This window comes from Amphiprion ocellaris, chromosome 19 (assembly GCF_022539595.1).
Source record: "Amphiprion ocellaris isolate individual 3 ecotype Okinawa chromosome 19, ASM2253959v1, whole genome shotgun sequence".
In the NCBI taxonomy this organism is placed as follows: Eukaryota; Metazoa; Chordata; class Actinopteri; family Pomacentridae; genus Amphiprion; species Amphiprion ocellaris.
The window spans coordinates 5,173,430-5,185,752 of record NC_072784.1 but is presented as its reverse complement, the minus strand read 5'-3'; the positions used below and the strand labels follow the sequence as shown (position 1 = coordinate 5,185,752).

The 12,323-nt window shown below is 38.3% G+C and overlaps 1 protein-coding gene across 1 annotated transcript; it reads left to right on the top strand.

The window, feature by feature from the left end:
* Positions 1–5,952: 5,952 nt before the first annotated feature.
* On the top strand, positions 5,953–11,207 carry LOC111584668 (zinc finger protein Gfi-1b-like). The gene is made up of 5 exons (XM_035940811.2): positions 5,953–6,339; positions 7,545–7,714; positions 9,414–9,563; positions 10,198–10,363; positions 10,450–11,207. Exons 1-5 carry the CDS (start codon positions 6,096–6,098, stop codon positions 10,644–10,646), a joined length of 927 nt encoding a protein of 308 aa, XP_035796704.1. The 5' UTR covers positions 5,953–6,095; the 3' UTR covers positions 10,647–11,207.
* Positions 11,208–12,323: the final 1,116 nt, after the last annotated feature.

The window sequence follows — 12,323 nt, the reverse complement described above, 5'->3', positions numbered from 1 at the left end:
GATCTTCACAAATTGGGTCCATCCATTTTTACATCAAGTCAATGATAAAGCATCACAGATCTGCTAGTTGTCGACACAAGTGTTGTTGTTCTAAATGTGGACATCTGCCATGACATCGAGATGAAAATGACAATTACAATACAACATTACATGACATGTAATCATACATTTATTTACAATAACAAGGGTTCTGGGTACAGATATAGACTGATGACATGTCTATGAGATGTAGGCAGAAGCTGCCTTGGGTACTGTGTCATTCTAGAGTTCTCACACCCCCTTACCTTTCTGTAACTCTGCATTGGGGGAATGACACAAATCTCAGTTAGCTGCATGTGTGGGAGTGGGAATGCCCACTTGTTGGATGAATTTGTGAAGCTGTCACCATCAATATCACCATCAATTTCCTCCCTATATGGTATTGTGACAGATATTTCGCCACAGTGTAAAGGAATTTTGCATTGACGAGGTGAAATCGACTCATCTACCCTTAAACTCCCCTTGCTTCAGTAGTTTCCTGCATGGAAAACACCGCAATTTGGTTTCAATCTGAATCTGTTAATTTTTTTCAATCTGACAGCATTTGATTGAAAAGACGTAGGAGGATGTGATAAGCCGTAACAAAGAAAGAAAAATACCTCAGCAAAATATTTGTTTCCTGTTCAGTGGGTGGCACAGGCCTCGCTGACGAAGTTGTGGTTTTTGTGCATGACTCTGTAATATAGTGTGATATTGAGAGAAGGTACAGGCTACAGTTCCCATGGCTGTAATAAATATAGATTTACTGTTAACACACCAAATACTGCAAAACTATTCTTATTTTTTCTGTCAACATTAATCCCCGCTTGTATGAGTTACTTCTGAGAGCTCGACACATTTGGTGCATCCACAGGTTTCTAACATCAACTTCAAAAGCTCGCTAGCCTCTTACACTTTTTTTGATTTCCTTGCGCTCACCTAATAGCACACAGAAAGTCCTGCCCTGTCTATGACCTTCGCTCTTTTGCCAACCAAAGGGAGAGAAAGTTTAGAAGTTGCAAGGAAATGAGTGTAACATAGGTGGGTGGGGGTAAACTGGAGACACAAGCGAAGGCGCTGGCCGTGAGAAAGTGGCATAGCGCCTTTGTTGTCAGAGCCCCTGACTGAAACCACCGTATAGGGAACCAACCACAGCAGCTAAACAGATAAACACCATAAAGCTGAATCTGTGGTCTGACCGTGGAGCTGCTTAATGATGTGATGCTTCTCATTCTGTGATCATTGATTCACGGTATTATTTAATGTGCTCTGTGCCTACACTGTTGCTACCAGAGGCCTATTGAGAAGGTACTTGGATGAGCTCATACTTAGGCATGTACAAATATCTTGAAACATCATCTGCTTTGTTGTTGACCTACCCTAAACTATACATTCCTTTGAAGGAATTAATGTCAAGCTGTCACTTTTTAGCATCACTGTGAAAAATAAGTCATAAGACTATTTATTTACCCAACCAACTTATTGTACTGACATCAGAAAACCATTAAAGCATTCAACTGGAGTTGGAGTTCTGTCCCTGAGGTGAATGTATGCGCAATATTTGTTCACATTTTCTCTGTTTTTGAGCTCCGCCAACTGCCTGCTGCTGGAAAAAAATGCAATTAGAATGAACTTAAATTGTTTTAGCTGTTGTAGGGTAGGCCGAATCTTTGTGGGTCTTCAAACCACAAGAACTGACTTTGTAGAACCTCTTTCAAGGTTGGTTTTGATTGAGAAAAAACTGTGGAAAAATGTACCTACCTTGGTGTCGGTACTTCTAAGCGACTCTGAATAACTACTGTGCAGGTCTTGACATTCTAACAAAACAAACCTTCCATTGTTAACCTTCTACATGCTCAAAGAACTGGAGTTAAGTGCAATAGCCACTACTGCCCTCTGTTTTGGAGTTAGTGTTGCAGTTGAAGCTGTTGGATCCTACAACACAGTTGATTAAATCAGGTGTTTTCTCTGTTAAACTTTGCCGTATCTCATCTTATCTCTAGTTAACTCAGTAAGGATGTACTCCAGCAAATCGTTGTTTTGCTTAAAGAAAATTAGGGAACTTTGATGAGTCAGGTTTTGAAAAGACTGATTAAATTAAACAGTATTGTTCAATATAGTTTTACTTACAGTCTCTGGTATGGGTCAGGTTGGAAAATAACTAAATACAACTCAGACAAGGTTTAGCATTTCTTTTTAACCAACAAATCTCAATGGTCTCCTTGATCCATCGTTGGTATTTGTTAGCGTCCGATATTATAATTTAGGCCTTGTCCCAGTCCATGATGTAGTTGTTCCATTTACAGTGGTCCGTGATGGCTGATTTTAAGCTTTGCTGTTTGACAGTGACACAAACCGAACAAGAAAACTTAAATCACTTGACAAAAGACATGTCATCAACCTGTCAGATGACGCATCTGAGGACGAGTCAAAACATGTCAGCAAGGAAAAAACCATCCTTACTAATTCTTACTAATTTGTCGGTTTAAAAGAAAAGCTAATCTTAAGTAAAAACTTGATTTTCTCAGGAGATTTTTGTGTCAGCATGCCAACATCATCAACTCAAAGTAGCTCATGTCCTACTCATACCATATTCCTCCCGCATATTTACCATACAAAAGTACGATTTGAAAACCCAACATTGTAAATGAACATCAGAAGCAGAGCAAAAACAAAATGAGCTTCTGCCTACATTCACACTCTTTTCTTTCCCCCCATCCTACCCAGGTTTCAGGTTCCTAGAAAGGCAGCTTTCTTCCACCACTGAGGGAACAAGAAGCCCCTGAAACCCCCCAAAACAAATGAGGCAGAAACCCACCGAACCCACCGGCTCGTCTCGGCTCCCTGCACTGCTCTCGCCTGCTCTCACAGACAGTCCCTGGGAAAAGGTTACAAGCCCCCCACCACATCAACCACACTGCTCTGACATGCCTGTCTTCATGCATTTCAAAGCAAACTCAGACTCTGTTTTATGCTACTCTCACCAGGAGTCAAATGAGATGCCTGCAAAAATACAGCCACACAGAAAGAAGCGTTGGTTTCTGTTTATATGCGGCCCTTGATGATTTGATTTCAATCAGAGGTCAGATTCAGGCTTCGTTATTTAACACTATTTGATAATAGATGTATTTATGGAATAATTTTTTGACTTTTTCATCACTTTCATTTTAACTATGTTTTTATGTTGTACTTTTATTTTTAATGGCTGGCGTTCCTCCAGATAGGAAAACTAGACTCTCATTTTCTATGACTTTCAGCATTAATGTAAAATTAAAACAGAGGTCCCCTGCCATAAATGAGATGTAAATATCTTGGGATTTTTTTGAAGCTAACTTTAAAGGAGTAGCCACTTTGCTAACAACAAAAGCACTCAGAGAGCGCAGTACTCCACTAAGGCTACTGAGTCGTTGTATCATTTTCGATAAGTCCCGATAAGTCCGCAGTGGTGGATTTGTAGGAGGATCGCAATCATGTGATCGTCAGCAGGCAGCTGACGTAGCGTTGACTTGTCATAGTTACAGTGACGCCATGCTATCTCACAATGATACGGAAATCTTTAACAAATCCATGGATCCAGATTATAAGTCGTATCACTGCCAAAATCTAATCAGGTGGTCCTTGTGTCATTTCTGACCTTCCCTGAAAATATCATCCAAATCCGTGAGTCCATTTTTGAGTTATGTTGTGCACAGACAGACAAACAGACAGACAATCGTACGCCAATCGTCACGTAACTCCACTGTGTTCCTTGGCAGAGTAATAACCTCCATATGGTTAAAAACTGGTAGTACAGATAGGTCAATCAGATAAATGGTCAAATTACATGGTAGTCCTGACTCAGCAAGCATTTTGTTATTAGCTAAAGAAGTATGTCATCTGCATATAGACGGATTTTAAGTGCTTTTGATTACCTTTGACAAAGTAGCCTCTAAAAAATGGAGCCTGCTAGCAGTGTAGCAAAGTATAGACTGTAAAGACTCTCCTGCAGCTATACCATCTGGCCCCCAAAAGTTTTGCTCTCTGTACAGAATAGAGATTTTCTTTCTGATGAATATTGGGTGGAAATTCCTTGGCCAGATGAGACCAAGATAAACTTGGGGTCCAGCACGTTTGGTGTGAACCTGATCAGGACTATCATAGTGAATGCATGGTCCTCACAGTGAAGCATGAAGGTAAGAGTTTGGCGATGTGGGATGCAAAAGGTGTTGGCGAAATTATATTTATAGATGACAAAGTAGCTATAGATATACCAAAATACTCACTGACAAGATCATCTCCAGTCTGTAGACATTTAGCAGAGGAGGAATAACCCTGCATGGCAACCATCCAAAGTGTTAAAATGACACAAGGGTTTCTAAAGTCAACAAAAGTGAAAACTATGACCTGGACAAGTGTGTCCCCTGACTTCAACAGAGCATCTTTGAGTAGACATATGAAGTTCTGAGACAATAAAACATGAAAATCTAAGTCTTAAAAGGTGTAGTAAATTTTGTTGAATTGAGTTTCCACTGTGGTGCCTTGTAAATGAACACTGTTAATTTTTACTTTCACATGAGAGCAAATACCCTACTGTTCAAAGCAATGCAATATTGAGTGGCAATATCATCACTGACATTTCAGTGATATTGCACAGGGGTGTCCTCACTACTGTTGTAGACCGTAAGTTCTGTGTTTAAAATAAAGGTGACAAAAAAAAGAAGAGAGAAAATCTGCCCCAACTCGCAGATGAACTGTGTAGGATGGCTGGATACCACATAAAAAACATACACAGAGAAACCTAAAGACATGTTGATGTGTAACTGGCATCTTAAAAGTAAAGGTCCACATGTTCACATGAGAACGATGAGATATTCAAACTTTCCAGAGGATGCTAGGTGTATTTAGAGTCCTCCCACGTGAACAGACATTGTGCTGTGAATCCAACAGTGACACAAATGCGTGAGTCCCACAGTAAAAAGGGTTCATCTTGACTTTGGTATCATGACTTTTTATTCACTGTGTGTCCCAGAGTGTTAGTTGACCAAATATGTGGAGATGCTATGTTTTTAAGGGTGTCAACGAAAGTAAAAAGACTCAAAACTGCCTGGAAAGCATGCTTTTTTTCAACACTCCTACCAGTATTTTACTTAACAATCCGATCAGTTTTGCAACTTTAGTAAACTTTTGGGACATTTTTGTCCTCCTGAGCCTCAGATCAAACCATCCTGAGCAGCTTCTCAAAATCAAATCAAATCTCTTGGTGTCATCATGTCATCAGTTGATGGGTGTGAGAAAGAGAAAAGGGGACGTTGCGAGCAACAAGGACGCAAGCAACACTCAACATTCAGCTGTGCATTAAAGAGGTAAGACGCTGGAATTTTCTTGTTATTGTGTCATAGTTATGTTGAATTTATAACTTTTTGAATATTTTGTAATGCACTTAAAACATGACAAATGCAAATTTTTGGCACATTTTTGTGCAATAGCAGATTGTAAATGATATAGCTTTACAGAATCTTCGGGTTAAATAAATATTACAATAACACACAAACTCTTTATGAAGATTTACTGGGAATAGTTTGAAGTTTAGAAGAGCAAGTATGCAGTGTCGAGCTCTTGAGTTGTCTCGCTTAGTTTTTCTTTCATGCTTTCCTCTTCCTTATTTAACTTACAAACTGATATAAAGTTCACAATTGTGATATCCAAATATTTAGCATCTAGGACCAAGTATTTAATGTGTTAAATACTCGGATCGAGCATTTGTTTGAATTTGGCAATATGCAAATCACAGTTTCAAATTCAAAATCACTCTGCTGTTGTTTCTAAATATCTAAATGTGACACAAGCAGTTCAAATGGGAGTATAAAAGCAGCATGAGCTCAGAAGATGTCTGATGCCACAGCGGGGTTATCCTCAGTGAAAGCCCTGAAACTTTTGTGCAGGTGGCAGGCTGTATTTGCTGAGGAAACCTCAATCTTTTGGCATTGTAACTGAACAACAGGTGTGCACCATCTGAGTGCACGATGCTCTAAAAAGTGACATGAAAGAGTCGAGTTTTCGCTCCTGCAGGGCTCAGCTCTCTCAGCCACTGCTCTGCCATGCCGCGGTCGTTTCTCGTCAAGAGCAAAAGGACTCATCTGCTCAGCACATTGAAGGACTCCTTCAGACAGCAGTCCAAACCGGACGCTGAGGAGCCTGCGATGGTGATACAAGACGGCAGGAACCGTCAAGATGCTGTGCAGCCTTTATGCCCCACGTTGGGGGTCAAAGAGGCTCTGTCTGAAGCCTGCCCATCGTGGGCTGGGATCCACTCCAATAGCACCCCTACGGATGATCTTTCAGGTATGTAATGATGTTGTTTTTTAAATGTTGTGCCACTTTATGACAGTAAAAATGTCTTCTCTTGATTGCACGTGAAAGAGACTGGTGATGGAGGTGACAAGAAGAAGTCTTTAGTTATTTATAAAATTACATGAAACTAATTATTCTATACCAGGGGTGTCAAACATGCGGCCCGCAGGCCAAAACCGGCCCTCCAGAGGGTCCAATCTGGCCCTCACAGTGTAAAATTACAAAGAAGACATAAAGTGCAGATTGTAAATTTGGAAAACTTTAAATTTAAAATGATTTCAAGACCATGACAAGTTGTTTTGATCATAAAGTAAAATACTAGGTTGCTCATTGTTCTTTTGTCGTTTTGTGTCTGTTACTGTTATTTTTTGTCTTTTCTTCTCTGACTTTTGCCGTTTATCTCATGTTATTGTCGTTTTGTGTTTCCTTTTTGTCTAGTTCGTGGTTTTTGTCTTTTTTTTGGTCATTTTGTGTTTTGTTTTATTCGTTGTTTTGTGTGTTGTTTTGTGTTTTTTATTGTCTCGCTTGTGTTCATCTATTTTTTCATCTCTTTGTTTCTTTTTTGTCTCATTTGTGTCATTTGTATAGCTTCCTGTCTCATTTTTGTCCATTTTTTTGTTGCTTTGTAACTCTTTTTTCAAATTTTTTGCCTTTTTTGTTGTGCTTCGTGTCGTTTTGTCTCATTTTTTTGTCATTTTGCTTCTTGCTTTTGTCGTTTTCTGTCTCATTGTTGTAATACGTTGTTGTTCTTTTGTCTTTTTTTGTCTGACTTTTGTCATTTTGATCATAAAGTAAAATACTATATCGTTCAGTTCAAGATGACTAAATGTTTAGTTTCTTTGTAGTCACTGTGATCTGTAAGTTGTGTAAATAATAAACTGAGGAATAATTTTGTTGAAATTGAATTTCTTTTTTTCAGGAATTTCAAGTTGTTCATCATGTTTTGTAAAAAGATAGTTCCTTAAATGTGAACATTTTCAGAATGTACTTTTTTACACTAAAACAAAGGAAAGATTTGGAGTTGTAGTAATGTATAGGATATTTTGCTCTGATTTTACTGGTCTGGTCCTTTTGAGATCAAATTGGGCTGAATGTGGCCCCTGCACTACAATGAGTTTGACACCCCGGTTCTATACTCAAAGCCACAAAAGTAAAGCAACATTCATTCTTTTTTTTTTTTTTTTTTTTTATCAAAGTCCCAGTGGAGAAAGGAGACGCCCCTCTCCTGGTCTCGCCATGGTCTTCCAACAGACACCAGGCGTCCGACAGAGAGCGAGAGCTGGAGAAGCTGGTCTTCATGTTGGTCAACCACACGTCCCACACTGACCTTAAATCCCCCGTCAGCGAATGTCCGCTCTGTGAAAAGGTAGGAGGCCTCAGTTATCTCATGTCCTTATGACATCTGTCCATTTCAGCTGTGAGGATGAAAAAGAAGAAACCAGAGTGAGGAGATTTACCAAACATAACCACGTATTTCAAAAGAATAAATGATCATTTTTTTCATCGTAGCTCAGATAAGCATCTCTAAGTTTTCAACATTTAGGAGTTATGACCACAATGCATTGAAAAGTAGTTATATTAGTTTTAAAATGTCTCTAAAAGTGAATGTAAAAACACAACTCTTGGATAGAATGTGCGAAAATGTCTCAATATTTCTTAATGATCTCAAATGTACTTTCAACATATCTCAGCTAGCTCACAACAGTTGGTGTTCTTCTGATATTTAAAGAACTATGTTGCTCTCTAGCAGGGAGTTAATGCCATTTCCAGCAGCCAGTGAGCCTAGCTTAGCATAAAGACATAAAGAAAATAGATTCAAACAGCCCTATACCAGCCTGGCTTGATCCTACTGTACCAAAATAAAAGCCCACCTATATAAGCACAAGACTGAATAACAGAATTTGTACAATAAATTATGTGGCTGTTTCCTGGAGCCACTCAACCATTGGAAACAGCAAGAAAGGGTGTAAACTAGCTCTGCATATAGTGAGCTCTGCTGGAAATATGATTTGTGAAACTTTGGGGTTCATCGATGCTGTTATTTCCATTCTTCTGCATCTTCATCATCCTGGATCAGGTGTAAAATGTGGCTATTATTGACTCCAGGAGGGAGATTTATCACTGATTTACTTGAATAAAGATAGTTTTTAAAATTAACTTTACTCACTTCAACTTACACATTAAAATAAAGAAAATCCTTCTTGATATTAAACATTGAGGAGGAGTGAGACATTCAATCAAGGCTGACAATGTTATGAAAATATGAAAAATAGAAGAGAGGACATAGCTTTGCTCTCTCTCATTCTTTAGGAAAACTGTTTGATGATGTAAATGACAAAAACAAGAGAAAATGACAAAAACTAGACAGAAAATGACAGAAACCAGACAGAAAATGACAAAAACTAGACACAAAATCACAGAAATTAAGCAGAAAACGGCAAATAAAGAAAACGCAAAATGATAAAAACAAGACCAAAAATGAGAAAAACAAGCCACAACAAAAACAAGCCACAAAATGGCAGAAACAAAACAGAAAAATAGCTAAAGATAGTTTTTCTACCCATTCTTTTGGAAAACTGTCTGATGATGTTAATTCCATCCTGTCGTGTGATTCACTGTTTTCTTCTTCTTCTACCAGCTAAAAAGGTTATGCTAACAGGGTTGTTGTGGGACACATGCATATTGATTATTATTTAAAATATTATGTTGATTTAAACAAAATGCTTCCACAATTACAAGAGACATCAATGAAAAAAGTAATACCAAAAAAGGAGATTTAAATTTAATTTTAACTGTTTTATCTGAGATTCCATTTGGTCATCACTGGGCTGGGACAAGAGAAAAATGGCATTTTAGGGGGAACTCCAGGCTTATTTGGTATTTAATTATATTTTCAAACATTGTTTTCCCCTAGTTTTTTTTTGTATTTAGTCTCAGGACAAGTAAATTTACACAACAACTGCATGTTTTAGTGTTTTGTACATGGATTAGTTGGAATTTGATGGGTAAAATGTCCTCCAAGTCTTCACCAGAAAGCAAATAAATCTGTTCTCTGTCACTCTCAGTCTCTTTCAGAAGTCCAACTATCAGGAGGTGGTCTGCAGCCTCATGGTTACAACACCCTGTCTGTCCCACTGACATTATCACCCACAGCCACAGCCACGCCTCACATGGGCTTCGGCTTCAGAGCGGTTGGCAACTATGGCAGAGCAAAGGTATCGTACAGTTAGAATATTTACATCTTTTTAACCCTCCTGTTGTCCTCACTTAGAAGCACCCAAAAAAATATTGTTTCTTTGTCTGAAAAAAAAAAAAAAAAAATTCAGCAAAAAAAAAATTCCCCAAATTTCTGAAAATTTGCAAAACCTTCAGGAAGAAAATTCCAATAATTCCTTAAAAGTTATTTTAAAAAATTATTTAAAAAATCAACAAAATTTGGCAAGAAAATTCCTGTAAATATTTACAAAAAATTCGTAAAAATCTTCCCAAAAAATCATAAAAATATCTAAAGTGATTACATGTATATAAGTAAAACTTCTAATATTTTCTTTAAGAACATTCACAAAAAAATCAACCAAAACCCAGCGAATTTCGCTGGATTTTGGTTGATTTTTTTGTGAATGTTCTTCAGAAACATTTTTAACATTTCTTTTTTTCCACTAAAAAATGTTCAGAGATTTCCCAAAAATGTTAAAAATGTGGACATCAGAAGTTTCACTGTGAAAATATATATTTTTCCCCCCATTTTCAAACTTTAAAACGGGTCAATTTTGACCCATAGAGCAACACGAGGGTTAAGTGACTCATTATCACAACCTCTGAAAGACTTTCTGTCTCTGTGGCATCCAGGAGCGTAGCTTTGGCTGCAAGGTTTGCGGGAAAGTGTTCAAGCGCTCGTCCACTCTGTCCACACACCTCCTCATCCACTCGGACACCCGGCCCTACCCCTGCCAGTACTGCGGCAAAAGGTTCCACCAGAAATCAGACATGAAGAAGCACACCTTCATACACACAGGTAAGTGAACGCAACACTTGAAGAGACATGTCCTCTCCAAAGCCCTCATATGAAACCTGGTGTCCTGCCCTCTTTTCTGGCCTCAGGGGAGAAACCACACATCTGCAAGGTGTGCGGGAAAGGATTCAGCCAGAGCTCCAACCTCATCACCCACAGCCGAAAGCACGGCAGCTACCGGCCGTTCAGCTGCCCGCGCTGTCAGCACAGCTTCCAGCGCAGGGTGGACCTGCAGCGCCACCAAGAGACTCAGTGTGGCTATGGACACATGTACACTCCAATCTGAGGACATGAAGAGATGGCAACGCTGGGAGAAATGGCATCTGTATATAATAATAATAATAATAATAATAATAATAACATTCATTAATGTAAAAGTGAAAAACAGAAATTCAATGATAGCATGCATTTTCTATAAATAAAGCTGTACTGGTTTGCTTAAGGAACATCATTTTATCCTCCTTGTGTTAAGTTGAGAAACTCTATGATCTTTAAAAAGAAAACAAAAGTTATTCACAAATAATAATGGGAATGTTTTCAAAGGATGTGCCAGACAGCAGGGTTCTTAAAGGAACAATATCCGGTCATGTTTAGTAATTTTCAGAGATTACTTCCCTTAAAAAGTTGTGCGATCGCAGTGTGTGTCTGTGTGTGATTGCCCCCATTACATCCCGATGGAGACGACTGATGATGATCCACTCACAGGATGCACTCTGACTTCTGCAAGTCTATTTTAAAATTACTTTCTGAGAACGAAAGAAAAACATAGCTGTGAATTTGCAGCAGCACGTCTACAGTACGACTGATTAATAGGTGCAATGATCAATACTTTTAAATAAACCATACACTATTGTTCAAAAGTTTGGGGTCACCTCACACTTTTATTCATGTGCTAACATAATTACACAAGGGTTTTCTAATCATCAATTATCCTTTCAACACCATTAGCTAACACAATGTAGCATTAGAACACAGGAGTGATGGTTGCTGGAAATGTTCCTCTGTACCCCTATGGAGATATTCTATTAAAAATCAGCCGTTTCCAGCTAGAATAGTCATTTACCACATTAACAATGTCAAAAATAAGGACATTTCTAAGTGACACCAAATGTGAAATGACTGTATGATGTAAAAGCTGTTGCTTACAGTCACAAACCCACAGATAATAATCTACAGCTCTGTACTTCCTCACAGCTGTACTCAGCATTTCACCACTTCCCAACGTGCAGCTTTAATGTTATTGTATTAAACTTCTCTAATATATCAGATATTTTTAGAAAACGTCTACGCTGCTCTGGAGCTTGGAGCTGCAAAGGAGTTATTTACAAAACTGAGCTAAAGTAGAGCGAGTCCTGAACTTACATTCATGAAGTGGACAGATTCAGAAGTGGACTAATTCTCAATCAAATGGCTTCATATCATTGTTTTTCTGTTTCTGATTTCATTAGTGCTTTTTTAAAAATACCACTATGTTAGTGTTCTGGGGAACTCAGTCAAAAGCCTCCAATGCTTTCTAATGCTGTAGAGTTTTAATAGATGGAATTACTTACTGACTTCATGGGCCATGTAAAGTATTACACACTCTCAGGGGGTAAAGGAGCTCTCTGACAATCATTGCACTTGGGATAAAAGTTGCAATTTGTATAAAAGAAAAGTATATACTTTTATTTTAATATCACATCACATACTATATAAACTAACAATAACTTAGTGTACAACAATTGTATGCCCTTACAGTAATTGCATTGCTCTTAGTGGTGCGCTATCATTCTTCTGATTGTATTTTCTTTCTGTAGATCTTTGCCTGAGGGGTTGTGCTGCCTTACGTTTTGCTTTAAAATACAAGCCAAAAGTGCTCTACTGGATTCAAGTTAAGTGATATATTTGGTCACAATTTTCACTTCTTTAGAGACTCTTGTGTGATTCTGGTAGTGTGCTTTGCATTGTTATCGTGCTGTATTAT